Consider the following 21,571-nt stretch of genomic DNA (forward strand, 5'->3'; position numbering starts at 1 on the left):
GATTTCACTGAAGGACTCTTGTCCAGACTGCAAACTCTCTAGGGTGGTGGTTGTTTTTTTTTTCCTTTTTGTTTTTTTCCCCCTTTTTCCTCCTACCCCCACCATTTGTACAGTGCCCAGCACAATGAGTCCCTGATCCCTTGCTGGGGATTTCAGGTACTATTGTAATGTCAATAATAGTTGCATGTGACCCATTTCTAGATGCTTTGGTTTCATAATGTTTTTGAGAATAATATATAAACTAATAAAGCACACACAATCTATCATATTACATTTTCTTCCATAACATATGCTAAGATTGTACACATTAATAACAATGCTTTAAAGTTTACATTTTACTAGGAAAATAAGAACAAAATATTATATATGTGCAACTTTTGGGAGTTAAAATTGTAAGAGAAACTAAATCTTGAACTCTCTTTATCTTTTTTGAGTGTTCTATTTCACATTTTTAACATACTATTAGGATGAATGTATGTTCTTTTCATTCCTCTGGTTTTCTCAAGAGAAAAATCTAGAGATGTGCAGCTTACAAGCTCTGTAGCCTTCATGAATGGAACTTGTCCATAGAGCTGGCCAAGAAACATTTTGCAAAATAATTCCAGGTTTTGAAATTGTTTAACATGAAACAAAAATGAGACCTTTAGAAAAATTGTATTTTTTAAATACTGCCCCCTCCACCCAAATAGCCAGTAACCTGGTTGGGGTACTGGCTCCAAACGGGCTGAGCAGGGAGTTGAACCTGGTTTTCCCACATCCCAGACAAGCACCGTAAACACTAGGTTATTGGCTATTCTGTCACTCTGTTTCCCTCCCTCCAGAAATTCAACCCTGGACCTGATGAAACTATTGTCCATAATATTTCTTTAAAAATTTTCTATCAGCTGTATGTGTCAATTCCTTACACTGCAGTTCTTTAGTTTATGTGCTCAGCATGCATTGTCAGAGGAGCTTGTAAACTTCTCTGAAGCTAATGAATTTATGGAGCTACTGTACAAAAGTGCTGTAAATTCCTTTGTCTGGAGCTAGGCAGCTGGCTGCACCTTTACAAGACCCAATACCCCTTGCTCTAAAGTGATTAATCCTCCTAATCTTACCCTCTCTTCCAGCTTCAACAGCTGAGCTTGTAAATTTCCCTAACATACAGGGTTAATTAACTGCCTGTATACTTCATCAGTCTTCATGTGCAGTTAAGAACTTGAATGTATTAAGGTCAAGAAAGTGTGTGTTGGGATTACTGACCCTTTAAGGGGAGATGGGCCTGGCCCCACATGTGACTAATTAGCTGCATCCCAGCTGAGGCTGTGGGGCTAAGGGTCAGCTGATAGCCTGAACAGGACCTGTTTTTTATAAAAGCAAGAGCTCGGCTGGGCTAGAGAACTGTCAGAAGCCTTCTCCAATAGGGGGGAAAACCTAGCTATTAGGTGACTCCCAGGTAGAGGGCCTGGAACATAAGAATTGAAGGAGAAGATAGGTGCCTGCAGGAAGTTCCTGAGTCAGGGCAGAGATCTGGAGGGGCTGAGACAGGGGAGGACCATATCTCTGAGCACTGTAGACAAGGTGGAGCAGAGGAACTACTTTAGCTAGATATGTTGTCCACGTATTTGGTTTAACCAATGAATTAAGGCAAGTGCCCGAAACAGACTTGGCTCTGGTGTTGGTTCTTTCCTTGACTGATAAAAGAGCTCACCAACCTACACAAAACCTAGTGTTAAGCTCTTAAATAAGTAACCTGATTCTTCTGAAGTGCTGAGCATCCAGCAGCTCCTATTTAAATCAACAGAGTTGCACCTGCTTAAACTGGGATTGAGTTTGGTCCTGAGATCTAGTTCATGATTCTATTTCAACCAGGTTAGATTAATTTAATCTTTTGCTCTCCTAGATAGTTCCCTTCATCAATTTCAGCTTTTGTAGATATCTGCTGCTAGTTATACTTAAGATGAAGACTTCCCACAATATCAGTCCTGTATATTAACAGTTTGCCTGACTGCATATTTCATAATGTTGGGGTATGTTTGTGGCCTTTTTCTCTGTTGCTATAGAGAGAGACTTTCATTTGTTAATCTTGGGCACATTTTTAGTCTTCTCTTGGGCACAGATCAAGTCTCATGATTATACTTGGGTGGGTTCAAATACAGCTGAAGGCTATATGGGATTTGTCCTCTAGCTTAAGAGCTGTAACACACACACACAGAGTTTCAGTTTCAATTAAGAGATACTGGTGACGTGGTCCTAATGACTCCTGCCACAAAAAAGTATAGCTTTCTACTACAGAGTAGAGGGTGGTGTGGAACAGTGTCAGTCTTACCAGAATGAGGTTGGGAGAGGCGTGTGAATTACAAATGAGTAATGCAAATAACCCTAAATGAATGCTGATAAATCCTTTGCTATTCAGCTTCATTATGTATTCTGATTATGGCACATTTCAGAAAAACTGTTTTAGCAGTGGTCTCTAGCTCCAAATAAGGTAGTCATGCCTTTGTAATTAACTACAGTAACTTTTATTGGGTAAGAAGAATACAAATGATTAAATAAAACACAAATGAGTTGAGTTAGTACAGTTCCTGTTTACAAACTGTAAACAGCACCTCTTTGTTGTTCAGTTTGGTATTTACCCCAGCTCCAGAGGCAGCTGATGTCCTTGAACTTTGCCATACGCTGTCTCAGCTCTTGGAGGTCACAGCATCATTAACGTTCCAGACCCCAAAAACATGTTTTATAAAATTTTAAAATATTTTATAGGGACTTTTTTTTATCCCTGAACCTATAAAATCAGGTGCCTTAGTTACCATGAGTCCCACTATACCAGGCATAGAGGGATTTATTAAATCCCTGTACACTTTAGGGATAGAAGACCCTTTTCAGATTTTTTAGAGGTGTTTACACCCACAAATTTAAAGTCCAAAATCTGAGTCTTTCTGGGACCAGTGTGTGATGGGTTCTGTTGGGTGCCTGAGCATCTCCCCTTTTCTATGTTGCAAAACCCCTGTTTTACCTCTCACAAGGGCTACAAGAGACCAGACTTTAAACTTGTGAATTTTTAATATGTTGAATCGTGCCCTGATTGTGCATTTGTAATTTTTTTGAGTGGTTACATAAAACATCCGTTCTGTAACTCAGACTGTTACCTGTAGTACCACATCCCTGAGCAATTCTCATCCAAACTGTGGCTCAGATTTCCAAAAGAGCTTAAGGGTATTAATGGACAAATCCTATTAAACTGGGTGCCTAACTCTCGGGCTTTGAAAATCCTACCCTTATTATTATTTAGTAATAATAAACTGTGTTCAGTATGCACTTCCCCTGCACTCTGCCCACTGCTCCATCTTTGCTGAGGCTAATTTGAACAGTCTAAATCTTTGAGCAGCTTTGAGCAGCCACTTGCTTTCCCCCAAATATGGAATTGCCAACAACATTTCTCTAAGCTCGATGCCCAGGACAAACAATTGTCAGTTGTTGTTTGCTGTGACAGATCTAAGATCTAATATCTCACAACCCAGCAGTTAGAATTGGGAGACTTATACCACTGGAAGGCTAGATTTTCCTCTGTCTTTCCTTGAACTTGCTTCTGGCCCTGGAAATTCATGATATTTTGGAGTTTAAATTAGGGATATTTTTATATGTAGAAAAGTTATTTTAGGAGGGTTGGGGGGGGGGATTTTAGAAAATCCCTGACCTTGGGTTTTAAGAAGCTGCTGTTTGTCTGTATTGCAGCTTTTGTTTCAGAAGAATGATAGATTTTTTTCATGAGTAAAAGTAGAGGAAAACCTCTTTGGTGCATTTAAAATTAGACTGGATAATACTAGTTAATATACAGTAGGAAGCAATCCTTCTCTGCAGGAAGATGGACTAAATGGCCTAATTGATGTCTTCCATTTGTCGAATCTGTAGACAGATTGATTTAGGTTAGTGGAGAAAGGTACTATGTTCACCATGTGTTTCATATTCTCCCCTGACACACATGCAGGGGAGGAAATAAATGTTATAAGAACTCTAGATAATTTTAACTGCAAACAAAAGGTCATAGTGATAAAGAAAAGGAGCGCTCCCACTATCTCTTGTCAGGTTCTTCCTTCAGGCAAATACATATTACACAAGGGACAACTGAAGTCTTGAAGGGAGAGTAACAGAGGCATGATTAGAGCATAGGATTCGGAGCCAGGGACCTCTGATTACATAGGTCGTCTTAGGCTATGTCTACAAAGCCCTGCATTTAGAACTGGGGGCAGGTGTGTGGGGGTGAATGGCAGCACATGCTAGTGTGCTGTATTGTAAGTTCTCCGTGTGGATGCTGTGGGTGTGAACTAAAAGGTACATAGTTTGAATTAACGTAGTCCAGTTTAAAGAGCTTTATGTAGTCCAAACTGCAGTGGTATGTATATGAGCCCTCAGACTCCAACTCCTTTGCAGCCTTGAGCAAATCAAAATCTCTGTTTTCCCAGTCTGCAAACTGGGAATTATGCCCACTCAGTTACCTGATAGGACTGATGTGAGGATTTAGTTAATGTTTGTAAAGTGCTTTGAAGATGAAATGTGCTATGTAAATGCTGTCAGATCTGCTATCTAAACTTCCCCTTTTCCCAGAATTTCCCCAACCTGTGTGCATAAGTCATTAATGAATATACCGGAGTATAAGACATGCTAGACTTTTTTGTTTTATTACCTTCTGGTTTAAATACCTAGATTAAAGCCAGCAGTGCTATCTCAGCAGTAAAACTAGACATTAAGATGGGTGAAACTACTTTTCCGCTGCCTTTAGTCAGTCAAAGTTTAATTTTATCTGAAACAATTCTTGCTATATTGAGGTCTGACAGACAGGAGGGTCTTTCTCTGGCAGGTCAACACTTGTCACGTTTATGTCTGTTTCTCTTTTTACGGAACAAAATGGTTCATTTTTAAGTGGTTGTTTGAGCTTGTTTGCAAACTGATAGATACTAATCATTGCCTGGATGAATGCCTGTGGCTTTGCAAAAAGTTGCAGTGAATCAACATAAAAATGACGACTAAGCAATCAGACAAATTAAATTTGATGTTTCTGATGAGAATGAATGTTTACTTCCATGACAAGTAAATTTCACAACAAACTAGGGCTGAGTGCAAGAAAGACGATGGATGATTATCTTAATCTAACATGGGGCAGTTTTATATTTACGATAGTGCTGTGTTAACCCAGTGTTCAAAAATAAATAGTGAGTATTCAGTGAAGAAACTGCAAATTGATGAATAACTCAGTAGTTTAGTCATATTATGAGCCAGTGCTCTTCTGTTATTGGAAATAGATGCAAATATAACTGCCAGAAACCAGCACCTTGTTGCATATTGTTCATAATTTTGACATTATGTAGTTATTCGGTTGTACACGCAATTGGATTTAACAGACTGATGCCAAATGGGCTACCCATGGAAAAAGAAATATTAAATAGAGAGACATCTGCTCCTATTTTCTAAGTAACATTGCAGAAACTGAGAACACATCACATTAATACAGATGCTTTTTATTATTTGCTAGTTACAATTAAATGCAGGGTTGTTTTTTTTAATGTGGTTGGTGATGAAAGAGTGAGAGGAACCTCGGAGGGGGGGAAATGTTTCAGATTATGTAGACCACAGCTAACAGTTACATAGTCCACCACAAACCCTATTCTGGCTTGGGTTATTTTGTAATAGTGTATTCAAGCCATATTTGCAAACCACATTCCACTAAAGCCTTCCCATGTTTATAGCTAGTTGTTCAGTAATGTGCTCTGACTGGCTGAGAGGGTTTGCAGTTCAATCAGACTTTGACTGGAGGCAAATATTTAGTTGTTAATCTCTCCCCTACTACATAATGATGCATGGAACAAAACCATTAATGGCAGTTATGTTATTAAGAGGCCATCCTTTGAAAAGAAAATGTGACCTAGAGAGAGATCTGTGTGTCTATCTTTTAAAAGCTCATCCTTGAGATGGCTGCATATTTGTACATGAAGGAGTAACAAATTATTCATGACTATTCCATCTTTCACATTCCAAGTGAAATGTTCCTTGGAGTGTGTGGTTCTTGTATTCATGTTCAGTGGATAGACTAGTGAACAAATGTATTGACAGGAACATTACCTGAAACAGCAAGTTTCAGCAAACATTACAATATATTTGTGTAAAAAAGACTTCTTAATATCCATAATCATGAGTATTTGCCTTGGAAACTTGATTAGAAGACCAAAGCCTCATTCATTAAGAGCAAATAAACTTGTCATGAACTATGTCTAATCAAAATGCCTTAACTCTTGAATTTCAAATATGAAATACTCAACCCAGTACTAAAAGGTCTCAGTCGTGACCCTGGGCCATACAGAGGAATTAGGAAAACCATTACTGCCCTGTGCAGGCTATCCTCCTTGCTAGACACTGCGCATGAGGAAGAACAGGCATGGGTTGGCTGCTGCTCCTCATGTCATGCAGGTGAGTGGGGAATAAGCTGTGCAGCTGAGGGAAGTAAGCTGCTCCTGTTAAAGCTGCATCAGCTTATTTCTCTCTCTGAACAATGCGGAAGTAGGTTAATAATCCAGTTCCTGACCTGCTTCTGAAGTTGTAAGGTTACAATCCAGCCCATAGCAGATTGCATTAATAGAAAAAGAAGAGGATGCAGTGCACTTTTTCAATAATGCAGCTTTCTTGCCCTCTTTGGTTTTGCTGCTTCTGTAAAAAGTTCAGTCTGAAATGTCATGTAAACCTCAATCTACCACTTGCAATCACTATTGTTCAGTCACAAGCAGGGGAGAAACAAGCAGAGACATCTTAGTCTCTGTCACAGACAACAAAAATGTAACTCTGATCTTGTATGTTGTCTTTCAGTCACTGTGTGGTAAGTGACTTGAGGTTTTTTATTTAACTAATTTCCCCTCCCATCTGACTTTGCTGTTGATGTGGAGGGGAAAAAAATAGTTTTCCATCTCCATGCTTCTGAACTTTGCACTGAGCAGCATTTTCCACCATGGAGGCCAAAGGGAAATCCAGCCCTGTCCAGAAAGTCCAAAAACAACTTTTAGTCTGAAGGGTTGATGGTTCTAGGAGGGATGCTACCTCCTTTGCTAGCAGAGTGAAGCAAATGTCTGACATAGCGTCTGAATAAATACAAATTAATCAGCTCCCAGTCAGTTTGGTTTTAATTTCCATGAGGATGGAATTAATAGCTTTTAAAAGAAAAGTAGAGCTTTCCTTTATATTGCAGTGCAATTTCTAGTTACCCTAATTCTGTCCATCTGTGTCCCCAGGTTCCCCAGAGGATAGAAGAACAAAGTTCTGAAGACAGCAGTGCAGGAATCCCAGGCATATGGGGCAGTTGGGGCCCCTGGTCTGCTTGCTCTCGAAGTTGCAGTGGTGGGGTGATGGAGCAAACCCGGCCCTGCCTCCCAAGCTATTACCACGACAGGGGCTATTCTAGGCCAGGGCAACAGTACCCAGCCTTGGAAAGAACTCTCGCACCCCAGCATTCCCGCCGTCATGAAGATCCATTGACCCCTTATTCCGGCCATGTCATCTCTGCCATCCGTACATCCGTGCCACTTCACAGAAACGAGGAGCAGCTTCAGAGCGGTCTTTGGGTTTCAGTTTCCTCTATGGGCCGCAATGACAGCCATCTAAACAGAGGAACGTTGAGAGGCAGCCGGCATTCTCAAAGGCACAGAACCAAGCCAGAGAGGAGGTACTGTTCCTGCACGTGTAATTGATTCCATAGTTTGGTGCGAATGGTGTGTTTGAAGAATGTGTCTCTTCATGCCAGATTTTAAATTAATTGATGGGAAAATCTCAGAATAGCATGGGTCTGTAATATCCACAAAATAGTTTTGGAGGGCTGTCTCAAGAGAGAGCTTGTGATACTCTGTGTATTATACTTCAATATCTGCTGTTTATGTTCTAAAACCAAAAATGAGTGTGATAATTTTGCCTACAGGCAAAATAAAACTGCAAGCTATTTTAATATCTCAGCTTAAAATATAATTTTGTGATGTAGTAATTTCTCCCCATGATCCATTACCCTTTGACAACCTCATAGTAAATTTAGTAAAGGATAACTGTGCCATGCCCCTCAGGTACCAATCTCATCAGCCCATTCTAATTAGAACTGGTTTGAAATTTTTCTTCAAAACTACTTGTGATGAAAAATGGCTTTTTAACCAAATTTTGCGTTCTGATCAAAATTTCCTGTCTTTCAGTAAAAAGGACTTTTCGGTTTTCTGGTTTGTTGTTTTTGTTTTGTCGTCCCTCCCCTTTTTCATATCCCTTTTGTTTTTCCTATAGGAAAAACAATTTTTTTCCCAAGTAAATGAAACCTTTAAAAAAAAAAAAAAAGGAAAATGCTTACCTTGACCAGCCCTGATTTTAATATCCACTGAAGTCAGTGTATATCATTTTAACGATTCAGTTTCTAACAGCTCCACTCTTCTGATTTAATATTAACTCTATGTTCCTATCACTCCCCAAAGACAGAACTTCATTAGTTCATGCCAGAATCTCAAGGCTTAAAATATAGTTGAGAATGCACTTACCATCAAGCAACCTGTGGCCATGCCCACCTTTGAGGCCTCATTTCTTGGGTAGTTCCTGTGACCCTGTGCTTCCTTGTCAAAGTTTGTCTTTCTATGCTCTGTTTCTTTGCTCCTTCAATTTCAATTGGCTGGCTGGTTGAGAACCCTTGCGCTTACTCTGAGATAATCCCAGCAATACACCCATGACTTTCCATTTCTGGGGAAAAGGGGCTGACTTGACAGCTTGCAGGAAACTCTCTCTGGTCAAACAGCAGCAGCATCAAAGGTGGGAAATTACCTGTTCCCCTTCTGTTTGTCTCAGTGACGTATGCACGCCAAAGCTTACTTGGAACCAGATTAGGTTCAGATTCTGACATTTTGGGCAATTTCACTTTATTCTTGTTTCTCCAAAAATACAGAAATTAAAGGCATACAATATATGAATGTCCCTGAATCAGCAGTGCAAAGCCATTCTAAAGCTGTTTCAGTCTGATTCAGCTTGTGGGGGACCTTCCCTGTCTAGGTGGAATCCTCTGGTGAGCTCCAGATTCTGTAGCATTTCCGCTGTCAGGCTGCTGGACTTGTCTAGGGTTTCTCTCCACTCTGGCTATCCCTAGCTGCGATAGCAGTTCCTTGGGGCCATTGGTGGTTGGCGCAGCTTAGAGCAGCCTCTGCAGCTGGAAAAGGAGATGAACAGAACATTTAGGAGAGGAGAATGGGCAGAACTCAGTACTGAGCATTGTGCAGAAGTCAGGATACACTACAGCTGCCTCATCATATGGAACCTTAAAATGAGGATTTAGCCTAATTCAGCTTTGCTTTCCTGTATGATGGAAGTCCTGTTGGTTTATGTTGAGGATTTTTTTTTACACTTCTCTAGGTATGTGCAACTCTGTGTACAGATGTATAGCAGTTTTTCCAAGGCTGAAGTCTTGAAAAGAGAGTGATTGATAGTGAGGTGTTTAAATCTTATTTATGTAACAAATTATTTCTTCCTTGTGTAAAATGGTCACTTGTGGCTTTAGAGCCTATTATGTTGTGTAATTTTGAGATGTTTTGCCGGTGACTGTAAAGACACTCGGAAATTTTTTTTGAATTTAAAATGAAATGGATTAGTATGGCAGACCTAATATGTTTTCTTAATTTTGTAAAATCCAGAGGTCAAATGTTTGTTGTGAGGGAGGGTGCTGTATATCATGGGTAGCAAATGAATTCCAAATATTAATGAGCTGTACATACGATTTATATACTGTAAAATGTGTTCTTCAATAGACCATAAAATGGGAGGTATAGGGAACTGTCCCAAGTCATTCAAAAAAGTCTGTATTTTAATAATGTAGAGAATGAGTTCAAAGTTTTTGGAATATATACAATTACTGTTTTCAGATTTATATATGATGCATAATTTTAGTAGATTTCTTTAAAACAATAAAAATAGGGATTAAGATTTGTGACCGAGAGGAGCTAACATCTGAGAGCATAGTAAGATGAAATGGGACTGTTTCCAAGTCAAATATATTCCATGAGCAATGAGTGTTCTTCAAAGGAGCAAACTACATTTGTACCTTTTGGAAAGAAGTGGAAAAGTTCTCAGGCAGCTGACCAGGAAAGTAGAGGAATCAGCAAATGTGAATGGTATCTTAATGCAATTGAGAAAGTAGAAACACTGAACTGTAAATGGCAAAAATCAGCTAATCAGGTAGAGTTAGAAAATTTAAATGGCGGGGGCAAGGAAGTGGAGAGCTTAGCCCAAATTTTGACCTATTTTAAAAATTTTACTGGATTCCTTTTTGGAAGGGGAGAGTAAAGCAGCTTGGACCTTAGGGCTCTATTGTGGCTCTGTTCGTATTGTGTATATGTGGGGAGAGAAGTGTACTGCTCCAGCAGGAATACCTAGAGAAATTATGCAAGTGAAGACAAATGGCAAGCATAATGCCTATAGGAGGATGCGCAGCAGCAGTGACGACTGCATCTCTTCTACAGCTATAGATGGCTTGCCCCTCCCCGCATTTGTGTCCTGCAGATAACTGCAGAAAGAGGGGCCAAAGTGAAGTCCTTTCCTCTTTCAAACAATCATTTTAGGGGTTTGCATCAGTGCCAGTAATTTTGGATAGCCTCTCTTCACATTATGGATGCCTTTTTTGTGGGTATGCTGGAGAAAAAGACCTCTGAAAACATCCTTTGTCCTCTCCTGATGACTTTGGGGCAGAAATTCTTATCTTGCTATACTGTTGTCTTAGTTGAGACAGAATTATGTGGCCCATCCCAATTAAGAGAAGAGGTAGTTTAAAAAAAAAAAAGATACTTTCTTTAAGTAACATAGTGCACGGAATGAAAATGATATCCACAGATTTTGAACTTTCTTCTTAGGTGAAGTGCTACTTAATGATTTGGTGCTGGCAGAAGCTGTCGCCATTAAGCATAAATTGTTCTGTTACTATCCTAATTAAGCAGTAGTCATTTAGGCCCTGATTCTCCTGTCCAGGAAAGCACTTAAGCTCACACTAAATACTTTTCTGAATTAGGATCTGTCCTGGGTTGTCTCCTGAGAGTACTTTCCAGCCTCAGTAACTGACCACAATCACTCCAGCTCTTCTTAAACACCACTTATATATTATGCTTGGTTATATATTATGTTTACAATCCGTAGCCAGCTTCCCCACTTGCTTCTGGGGTACCGTACAGTAATAGCAGCATCCAGTCCTGCCTACCTCTGCCTTCCTTAATCTCTCCATCTCCTTCCAGAACTTCCTGTTTGCTTATGTAGTCCTAACTGCTGGGGAGTCTTCCATGCCGTTAGCCCCTCAGCAGGATCTCCACTCCATTAATTGGCCTCCTCTGCCAACTCCTTGTCTTTCAGTCGGAGCTCAATTAATGTAAACTGGTGGAGAACTGAGTGACAGGGTGCTAAGTTAGTTCCTGAGTCAGCACATGCTGTTATAGGATCTCACTGCCATTTATTGTTCTAATGTTAGCTCTGTTCCCTAGGAGAGCATAGAGGGGCTTTTCCAGTTAAGCACTGTTTCGATTAGAGCTAGTCAGCAAATGGAATTTCAAATTGGGATGAAAAGTCAAAATTTACTGTGGAATGAAGATTCCAGAAATATTTTCTTTTGGAAAAACTGCAGCAACCTTATCAAAACTTTTTGTTTTAATAATGTCTAAACATTATATAATATAAAATGTTATAATTATAGTGCAACGTTAAAATTGATTAACACTGAAATTAAAATGACAAAAGACTAGACAAAACATGAAATGAAATGAGAAAGTCTAGACAAAACATGCCAGTTTGAATTGTTTTGAAATTTTCCCATAGAAAATATCATCAAAATGACATGTTCCCTTTAAGTATTTTAATTTTAATTGAATGTCATTTGCAGATAGAAAACTGCTCCAATGAAAATTTGTCAACCAGCTCTAATCCTAATTAATAAGTCTTATTTTTTATTAACTTTTAAAATTTGATAATTATTTCATTCTTCAGTGGGATCAAGATCTTTTAGAAAATGACAGCTCCATCATGATGCTCTAAGAAAAGCTTACTAGCTTGTCTCCAGTTCCTCTATTTATCTACATGACCCTTTGCCACAATAAACATGGCTTTTGGAGCTGTGTGGACACTATTGATGGTGTCAGTGCAAAACTAAAGATGTTTTAGGAAGATACAGTGCTAGAAGATCCTAAATAAAAACAGTCATGATCGTTCCAACTCTATTTAGAACTGAGAGGTGAGGATGGAGGGGTATGGGAGACAATAATTTTGCCCAAGTTATAAAGAATACCGTTGAAGACTTGCATATCCTTGAACTGAGAAGTAATTACAACAAATAAAAAACATTATATAGTTTGAATACATTGTAGAACGCAGTATTTTATTATCATGCATCAGGAAGGTAAAGGAGTCTTGCACCTTATTTGGATGAAATAACAGCAGTATCGGCCACAGTGTTCAGAACACTGGATGATCAAGAGCGTCTCTATTTGACCTTTTCCCTCCATCAAATATAAATGTGGCTGAATTGGAAATAGGAAAGCCACTGTTAAAGATCTGAAGATCATAACACTGAGAGGATATAAACTGTTCATTTCCTTGAGCAAAATGCAGGACATACTTTTGCTATCTCTTTTAATATAAATGCCCCGAAAGGCCCTTAAGGGTTTAGTAGTCATTAGCACTGTATTATGCCTGTGCAGACACGTTTCTATCTCTAGCTCTTATTTTATGTATAACCTGCATATGTGTGAGGAAATCAAATAGCTAGAGGCACAATTTGCATATACATATGCAGGTTTCAAGGGGTGCAAGTGGACGCTTGCACAAATTTTGCACACCCACAAAGCAGTGGCTCACTGACAAAGTGGTCCTAAATCCCATATTATTTTTAAATGTTTATGAAAGATTTTGACTAAACGTTAGTGGTTCTAATCCATTACTAAAGGGGATATAGAGTTGTAAGCAATCAGGATCACCTCATCCCTCCCTGCTATTCCAGGTGTATTGCGTAATTTTGTAAGTAGTGAAACTGAAGAGGGAATAGTACCATAATAGGTGCTATGTGTATAGTAGGTGTGTGCAGGATTAAACCTTCTGAGGTGGGGAGCAAGCAAATTGCCTAGCACAGACTTAAGTGCTATAAAAATAACAATACTAGTGAGAGCTCATTGGAAAATAAGGTTTTCTTCCACGGAAAGATTGAACTTTTTGGTAAAAAATAGAAAACGGGAAAACTTTCAGCTGACCACTGAACATTTTTATTTGGAAGTGCTGCTGTGGTGCCTCATGTGAGTTGTGGTCTGGGGGAGATATGTCTCCACTCTTCGTTATAGGCCAGGCTGTCTGGCAGTAGAACATCTTCCATGATGCACTATGGTCTCCTCTTTTGTTGTGGTGAGTCATAGGAGATGTGGTCTAGCTGGGTAGCCTGACCCATGGAAAAGGATGAAGGCATGAGGCATCCAGTACTCATCGCCATGGAAAGACAACTCTCAAGCGGAACCAGGGTGGCATTTCTGAATAATTTTTTTGTGTGTTAGGCTTTTTTGATGGAAAAGTGGACATTTTTCTGTGGAAAGCAGACTCCTTTCATGAAAAATTAGTGTTACTCGAACACCTAATTTTTGACAGATATATTTTTTTTAACGGGCCCTAATAAAAACCTTGAGGCTGCAAATAAGGGAGTTTTTAAAAAGCTGCTTTTAGCTGATGGTCACAAAAAAGTAATCCTGTCTGAAATGGAATGATGCAGATTCTCCTTCAGAAATGGCTTTGAAAAATATTGCATGTTGTGACTGTTGGGGAAGCTGTTGACAGTAATAATAATAATAAACAAATTTTCTTTAAAATGTGGGGCAAAGCAGTTAAGCATCTCCAGAATACAGTCCTGCTGACTTGCTTTATCTTCCCAGGTCTCATGGAGGGGATTTGATATGGGATTTTGTTCTTTTATTTCTTTTTTTCCCCCATCAGTAATCCTTACGGAGAATGCTTTTGTATTAGAGTTTACCACATGATCTTGAGGTCCTCTTGTTCCCCTAATGTGGATCCTATATGGATCTCATACGCATCAATATATAGTATTGGTATGTTACTGGCATTCCTTGTCTTGTTCTTAATGCTGTTTTGCATACTGTGCATAATGCTGATTGCATACTGTGTAATCCTTACTCACACTGAGTAGTACATACTTTTTCAAGGAATCAGTAGGACTAATTGCATGATTCAGTGATATATCACAACCCCAATCCAGGAAAGGACTTAAAGTGCATAAGCATTGGCCCTAAAAATAGAAGTTTTCTTGAATTGGGACCCATGTGAATAAGGGCTGCAGAACTGGGCCCTGTATCTTTTAAAAGGAATTATGGTACTGATTATCAGAAAATTGATAATAAAAATTAAATAACATACGTTTAAAAAAACAAACCAAAGTTGCTTACAATCTGTTCCCACTTGAATGCAATTACATTATTTGGCATGAAATAAAAATTCTTGTGAAACTGATTGGAAAAAAATACTTTTCATATGCAGTGGCCAATTTTTAAACCTCAGTCTTGGCCATTCTAATTTGTTTTAATTCCAAAGGGCTCAGATTTTATTGGTGATTAATGGGCAAGCCAAAGTCCATTTTAAAATCAAAGCTATCCCAAATCACCTCTGTTTGTCTTTTTTGCTCGTTTATAGTAATGTCTGAAAAAAAAATTTGGGCGGGGGCGGCCCTTATGGTATGTTGGACAGCGCCTACCACGTTGTTAGTGTTAACATATTGCAAATAACACATACCATTAACAATTGGTGCTCTCTTGGAGCACTGTAACTAGAATTTCTTCATAGTGCATGTATTTATCAGGAAGCCATGAATTCAGTAAGTTGAAAGTGGAAGTTAAAAATGCTGTAGATCCCTTGGTTGCTAACTGTAAAATGGGCAGCACACTCGCTTTGTCTGGAGAGCTGTGGCCATTACAATTGTTTAACTGTATGATAATTATATATAATGATTTTACTTCTTAAAGCATCATCTCTGCCAGCTGAGGTATTTGGAGCACTTCACAGTTAAGACAATAGGAACAGGAACAAACCAGGATAAAATCAGTAGTGTAAAAATCCAAGTACTAAAGCATCTAAAAAAGAAGCAGCCGCGTTAAAAAGGGGGCTAGAATATGCAGAAAGGCAGAGTGTTCAAAACAAAAAACACCTCTGCAACAGAAATAGCTTTCACAGACTAGTGTTTAAAGCTCCAAGAGCTCCGCATTTCTCACCAGTGAAATTTCAGAAATGAAGAGAGTTGAGGCCCCAGTCGTGCAATTGATAGCACATAGATGGGCTTCTGTAACACCCCACTGGCTTCAGAGGGACTCAAGGTGCAGGGGCCTGCTCACATGTTTTAAATTGGAGGATCGGGGCCTAAAAGAGTAATTCAGATCCTAGCAGCTATAAAAGTGATAAACATTAAAGAACATGGGTAGTTCCATTGATGTGGATAGTGGAAGGTGTCAATTATCTCTGGCACCAGAAAGGACGAGGGATTCATCTTGAGTGGAGAAGGTGGGGTTGACATTGCCTGCTCTCCCTTGGGGGGAATTTTCTGGGAAAGGGCAGTGTTAAACTGAGCCTGCTAAGAAACTGTGCTGAGTCAGCATATCCTTTAGTGGCGCCCACTCATTGAGCTGCACTGGCTACCTACACACCCACATGTAGTGGAGAGACAATTGCAACTTCTTTCTGTCACTGCTACTTCATCTCCCTCTGCAAGTGGAATTTTTACCGTGGAGCCCTGTGGCTGCATCAACACTGGCAGAAGCTGATGTGGACTCTGGGCTGAACTAAGCATGTATGTGTATTTTTATTGAAAGAAGGAAAAATTGCAAACGTCAGTGAGATTTATGAGACATTAATGAGGTGGGTGGGTAACACAGACTTAGATAAACAGTGCAGGTTGAAAGTAATTACATCTCCCTGTCCCCACACAAATGAAAAATCAGTCTCACTATAGTTTTGGAAACATATTAACGGGGGAAGGGTTTCCTTAAGGCATTTTTGTATGTGGAAAGGGGGTGAGAGGGAGGATTTGTACTGAGGAAAGAATCCAAAAATTACCAACCTTTCACATTGCTACGGCTCCATTTCCTTTCTTCTGGTGCCAGCAGTTGAAGTGAAAGTCTGCTGTGCGTCTTTGTACCACGTAGGTTCTGCCTGGGACTTGCAAGAGGGCTTGGGCAATTCTAGCACTGTACATAAGGGAAGGGAAGAGAATATAGGTTATCAAAAGTGGCTTTGCCTTTCTGAAGCTACCTCTGTTGTTTCATCTGATGGCGTATTTGGTGTGGGAAATGTACCTTGTTGGAACGTTTAAACTTAACCTCAATAGGGACAATACAGCTGTTATGCCCTTAACCAATTTACGCCTCACTAACTGTGTCTTTTGATGTGACTTATCTTGACCTACTCTTGTCAGTTCCAGTTTGTGGAAGTGAACACATATCTCGTTGCCTTGTTTGAAACAATCGAAACTACGTTCTCAAATTGTTTAAATTTCTGGACTAGAAACACAGCTCAAATACTTCTCCAGGGGCTAGCATTATTGTTGTATTCTAACCGAATAAAAATTTGATGTATTGTAACCTACGAAGAGTGTTTGTATGTGAAAACGGAATTAAAAAAAAAGAAAAGGATTTGCTGCTTTACTGGGTATAAGTTCTTTAAAAGTATCCAGGTCAACAGCATCAGCATTATTCAAAGAAATCATTTCCATGACACTCATGAGGCATGACAGCACCAGGGGAAACGTTTATTTTCCTTCTGAAAAAAATTCTGAACAGGTTCTAATAGCAATAAAGACCTCAGTGCAAGGTATTTCCTGGGAAATGAATAGCTAACTGAGGTTATTTTGGCCTCAGCTTGACTTTGTGCTACCCCATCTCCCATCCGGCTATTAATTCAGGATGAACCCTGGATCTCAATTGTTTTTGCCTAATAAATATTGTTTATTACATTACTGTGAGCAGACTTTGTAAAGTGCTGTCAAAATTTTTTAAAAAACTAACATAGTTATAAAGCACCTTGGAATGCTTTTGGGGAAGGACTTATAGGCACCATTGATGGGGTGACATCAGGCAAACATGTCTCCCACCGTAACTGAATACCTTGTGGATGAACCCCATAACGCAGCTGGAGGCCATATGCATTTAAACTCTTGCTCTTGGTCCCTCTCCCCCACCCAACACTTTTTCTGTTATGTGGCTGCAGCTTTGATATACACGTTAGACAAGGATCTGAGGTGCAAAATTTGGAGCCAGATTTTGAAAACAAACTCTCAGGATGTTGGGATTTGGGGTTTTATTCAACCTGTAACAGAAATAGGGACCAGCTGTGAAAATTAGATCTGGATCTGGGTTCAAATTCTGATGCCTCGCCTACCCCTTGTAATCGGGGGTTTGGGTGAGCTCACCTTTACATGTAGTCATTGGAAAAGCAGAATAACTGTAGTGTGGTGCTTTACCTTAAGGTTCTTGATGGGAGGTTAACAAGGACTACAGAGTGTCTCTTAAATTGTATTAGTTTTTCATTTCCTCAGAGTATAGTAAAAAAAAAATGCAAAGGAGAACTCTGTATTAAATCTGAAGCTATCTTATATCTGTACCAATGCCTGCTGTTTATGCTCAGATCAGTGGATGCTTATTCTGGGGAGCATGCTATATTTGAGCTATGCTATTCCCATATTAACCTATACTGTACTAATATATCTTGATGTGCTGGATATGCATGCTATAGCAACTCTTCCCAGTGCACTTTCAAAATATTGCAATTTTGTCTGGATTTAACCAGACCAGAATATTGCAGAGTATCAATTACCTAATAAAATAATATGAAAATGACCAAAAAATGAAACTTTATAGTACTTAGAGGTAAATTATATTTTGTTTACTTGCAAAATGCACATTACATTGGAAGGATAGTTTATTGCTCTGTGTATTCCAGAATTTGCAAATATTCAAATCAAGGTATACAGAATGTTTAAAGGCAACACTTTAAAACCAGGATGTTTAAAGTCAAGCTCCTAAATCCATTTTTAGGCACTTAAACCAAAGTGACCTGTGTTGTGTTTAAAAAACAAACAAACGTGCTTAACGCTGTAAACCATAACTAAGCCAATGAAAGTTGCCAATGCTCATTAGCTCTGAAAATCAGCCCATTTTTACACGGATTGAGGAGCTTGGCTTTAGGCACTCAAGTTTAAAATGATTAACCAACCTGTTTAGATAGTGGTATAACTTTAATTACATTTCAATAATTAATTATTCAAATGCCTGCATTGGGCTAATAGCAGTGAAATGTGATATTAAAGTGCAAACAATGTTATGAGGGGCCAGAAACGTGTGGTTACTCATAGGAAGATGGACTAGTGTATTCCCAGGGGCTATAGATTAATGTGACCAAAGATTTGTCAAAGGTGGCTGTTCATCACTTTGAACTATTGTCTAGGTTAATGTGCAGATCTGCACATATTTTTATAACACAAAACGGAGTCAAAGTTCTCCCCTCTTTCGTTTGTGTTTAAACTATTTCCTCCTGATTGATTTAAAGCTGGTGAAAGGCGAGTGTGTGGAATGCAAAGCTGTGCAGTGCTGTGGTACAGTACTATGAGGTGATATATGGTGGTCTTTGCCTCAAAACAGTGGTGCAAATCCACCTGGCTCTTAAGAGCTCTCCCTTTCTAAGGGGAGTAAATGGCACTATACTCTCCAGGACTACTAAATCAGTCATTTTCAGTAAAAATATGCTGTGTGTGTCAGAATCTACTGAAATACTACAAAGTATAAGCTTGACAGAAGTAGATGGAGTTTATTTTGTGACTTAAGATTTTAAGAAAACAGGGCAAAAATTTGTGAGGTACAGTTTTTCCAGACTAAACTTTACTTTTCCAATCGTATGCTTTAAGACCTGTTTAGAACACACAACAATACAGAAGTAGTAAGAGAACTGGAGAGTGTATATGAGTGGGACAATTTTAGAGCAGTTGTAGTTTTGAATCATGGAGTTAACAATGCCAAGAAATAAAGCCTGGTATTGCTTATGTAATGGCACTGGTTCAAGATGAAATTTTTTTTATATATATATATTTATATATAAATTTTATATTTACAGCGGCTTAAACATTTTTTTAAAAAAGCCCTTCACTGTGTGTACTGCTTCCTGCTGCATCTTCCTTATTGAGAATAGGTATCCATCTTCCTATTTTTTTTTAGATAATTGCACTTTAAATTTTCAAGGACTGGCAAAATGTTGCAATAGTTTCATTGCAAACACAGAAGGCTAATGCATGCTTTAGTAGTTTAAAAAGAAAATCATGGCAACCTATCTATAGCCTTATGTTTTTGTTCACAACATGATTTTTGTATCAAATATGAATGCTTTCAGTGTCTTAAGTTTAATTTTAAGCTTTTAAATGAATTTTCACTCTGACCTAAGAGGTTAGACTTGAAGTTAAATCCTGCTATCTTTACAAAATTAGTCTTACTGAAATTAGAAGTGTGTATAAGGGAGAGACAAGGGATAGACCAGACAGAACTGGGGCGGGGAGGGGGGAATCAAATCAGTATCTTATATATCGGGGGGAGGGATAGCTCAGTGGTTTGAGCATTGGTCTGCTAAACCCAGGGTTGTGAGTTCAATCCTTGAGGGGGCCATTTAGGGATCTGGGGCAAAAATTGGGGATTGGTCCTGCTTTGAGCAGGGGGTTGGACTAGATGACCTCCTGAGGTCCCTTCCAACCCTGATATTCTATGATTCTATGTCTGCATACTAATGCGAGAAGTATGGGGAATAAGCAGGAAGAACTTGAAATGCTAGTAAATAAACACAACTATGACATAGTTGGCATCACAGAGACCTGGTGAGATAATACATATGACTAGAATATTGGTATAGAAGGGTACAGCTTGCTCAGGTGGACTGGCAGGGAAAAAGGGAATGAGGTGTTGCCTTATATATTAAAAATGTATACACTTGGACTGAGGTTGAAATGGAAATAGGAGACAGACTTGTTGAAAGTCTCTGGGTAAGGATAAAAGGGGTAAAAATCAAGGGTGATGTCATGGTAGAGGTCTACTACAGACCACCTAACCAGGAAGAAGAGGTGGATGAGGCTTAGTTGTTTTTTGTTTTGTTTTGTTTTTTTAAATAACGAAATCATCCACAGTACAGGACTTGGTGGTGGTGTGGGTCTCAACTACTCAGACATCTGTTGGGAAAATAACACAGCAGGGCAGAGATTATCCAACAAGTTCTTGGAATGTATTGGAGACCATTTTTTATTTCAGAAGGTGGAGAAAGCTACTAGGAGAGAGGCTTTCTAGATTTGATTTTGACAAATAGGGAGGAATTGGTTGAGATTTTGAAAGTAGAAGGCAGCTTTGGTGAAAGTGATCAGAAATGGTAGAGTTCATGATTCTAAGGAATGGTAGGAGGGAGAACAGAAAAATAAAGACAACGGATTTCAAGAAGGCAGACTTTAGCAAACTCAGGGAGTTGGTAGGTAGATCCCATGGGAAGGGAGTCTAAGGGAAAAAACAATTGAAGACAGTTGGCAGTTTTTCAAAGAGACATTATTAGGAGCACGAGAGCAAACTATCCCACTGCATAGGAAGGATATAAAGTATGGCAAGAGACCACCCTGGCTTAGCCAGAGATCTTCAATGGTCTAAAAATTAAAAAAAAGTCCTACAAAAAGTGGAAACTAGATCAAATTACAAAGGATGAATATAAACAAATAACACAGGTATGTAGGGACAAAATTAGAAAGGCCAAGGCACAAAACGAGATCAAACTAGCTAGAGACATAAAGGGTAACAAGAAAACATTCTATAAATACATTAGAAGCATGAGGAACACCAAGGACAGAGTAGGCCCATTACTCAATGTGGGGGGGGGGGGGAAGCTGGGGGGGGACACAACAGAAAATGTGGAAATGGCAGAGGTGCTTAATGACTTCTTTGTTTCGGTTTTCACCAAGAAGGTTGGTGGTGATTGGTTGTCTTACATAGTGAATGCCAGTGAAAATGAGGTAGGATCAGAGGCTAAAATAGGGAAAGAACAAGCTAAAAGTTATTGAGACAAGTTAGATGTCTTCAAGTCACCAGGACCTGATGAAATGCATCCTAGAATACTCAGGGAGCTGACTGAGGAGATATCTGAGCCATTAACGTTTGTCTTTGAAAAGTCATGGAAGATGGGAAAGATTCCAGAAGACTGGAAAAGGGCAAATATAGTGTCAATCTATAAAAAGGGAAATAAAGACAATCTGGGGAATTACAGACCAGTCAGCTTAACTTCTGTACCTGGAAAGATAATGGAGCAAATAATTAAGCGATCAATTTGCAAACATCTAGAAGATAATAAGGTGATAAGTAACAGTCAGCATGGATTTGTCAAGAACAAATCATGTCAAATCAACCTGATAGCTTTCTCTGACAGGGTAACAAGTCTAGTGGATGGGAAGCAGTACACGTGGTTTATCTTGACTTTAGTAAAGCTTTTGACACTGTCTCACATGACCTTCTCATAAACA

General features: G+C 39.1%; 1 protein-coding gene across 3 annotated transcripts in view; it reads left to right on the plus strand.

Annotated features, from left to right (window-relative positions):
* Positions 1-21,571, plus strand: part of THSD4 (thrombospondin type 1 domain containing 4) — a 599,697-nt gene that overhangs the window by 58,649 nt on the left and 519,477 nt on the right. For all 3 annotated transcript variants that reach the window (XM_027818796.3, XM_043523831.1, XM_043523832.1), the window contains one exon: positions 7,254-7,684. In XM_027818796.3, the coding sequence (XP_027674597.2) occupies positions 7,254-7,684 (431 nt within the window). The remainder of the gene's footprint in view (positions 1-7,253; positions 7,685-21,571) is intronic.

Source organism: Chelonia mydas, chromosome 10 (genome assembly GCF_015237465.2).
Source record: "Chelonia mydas isolate rCheMyd1 chromosome 10, rCheMyd1.pri.v2, whole genome shotgun sequence".
Taxonomy (NCBI): Eukaryota; Metazoa; Chordata; order Testudines; family Cheloniidae; genus Chelonia; species Chelonia mydas.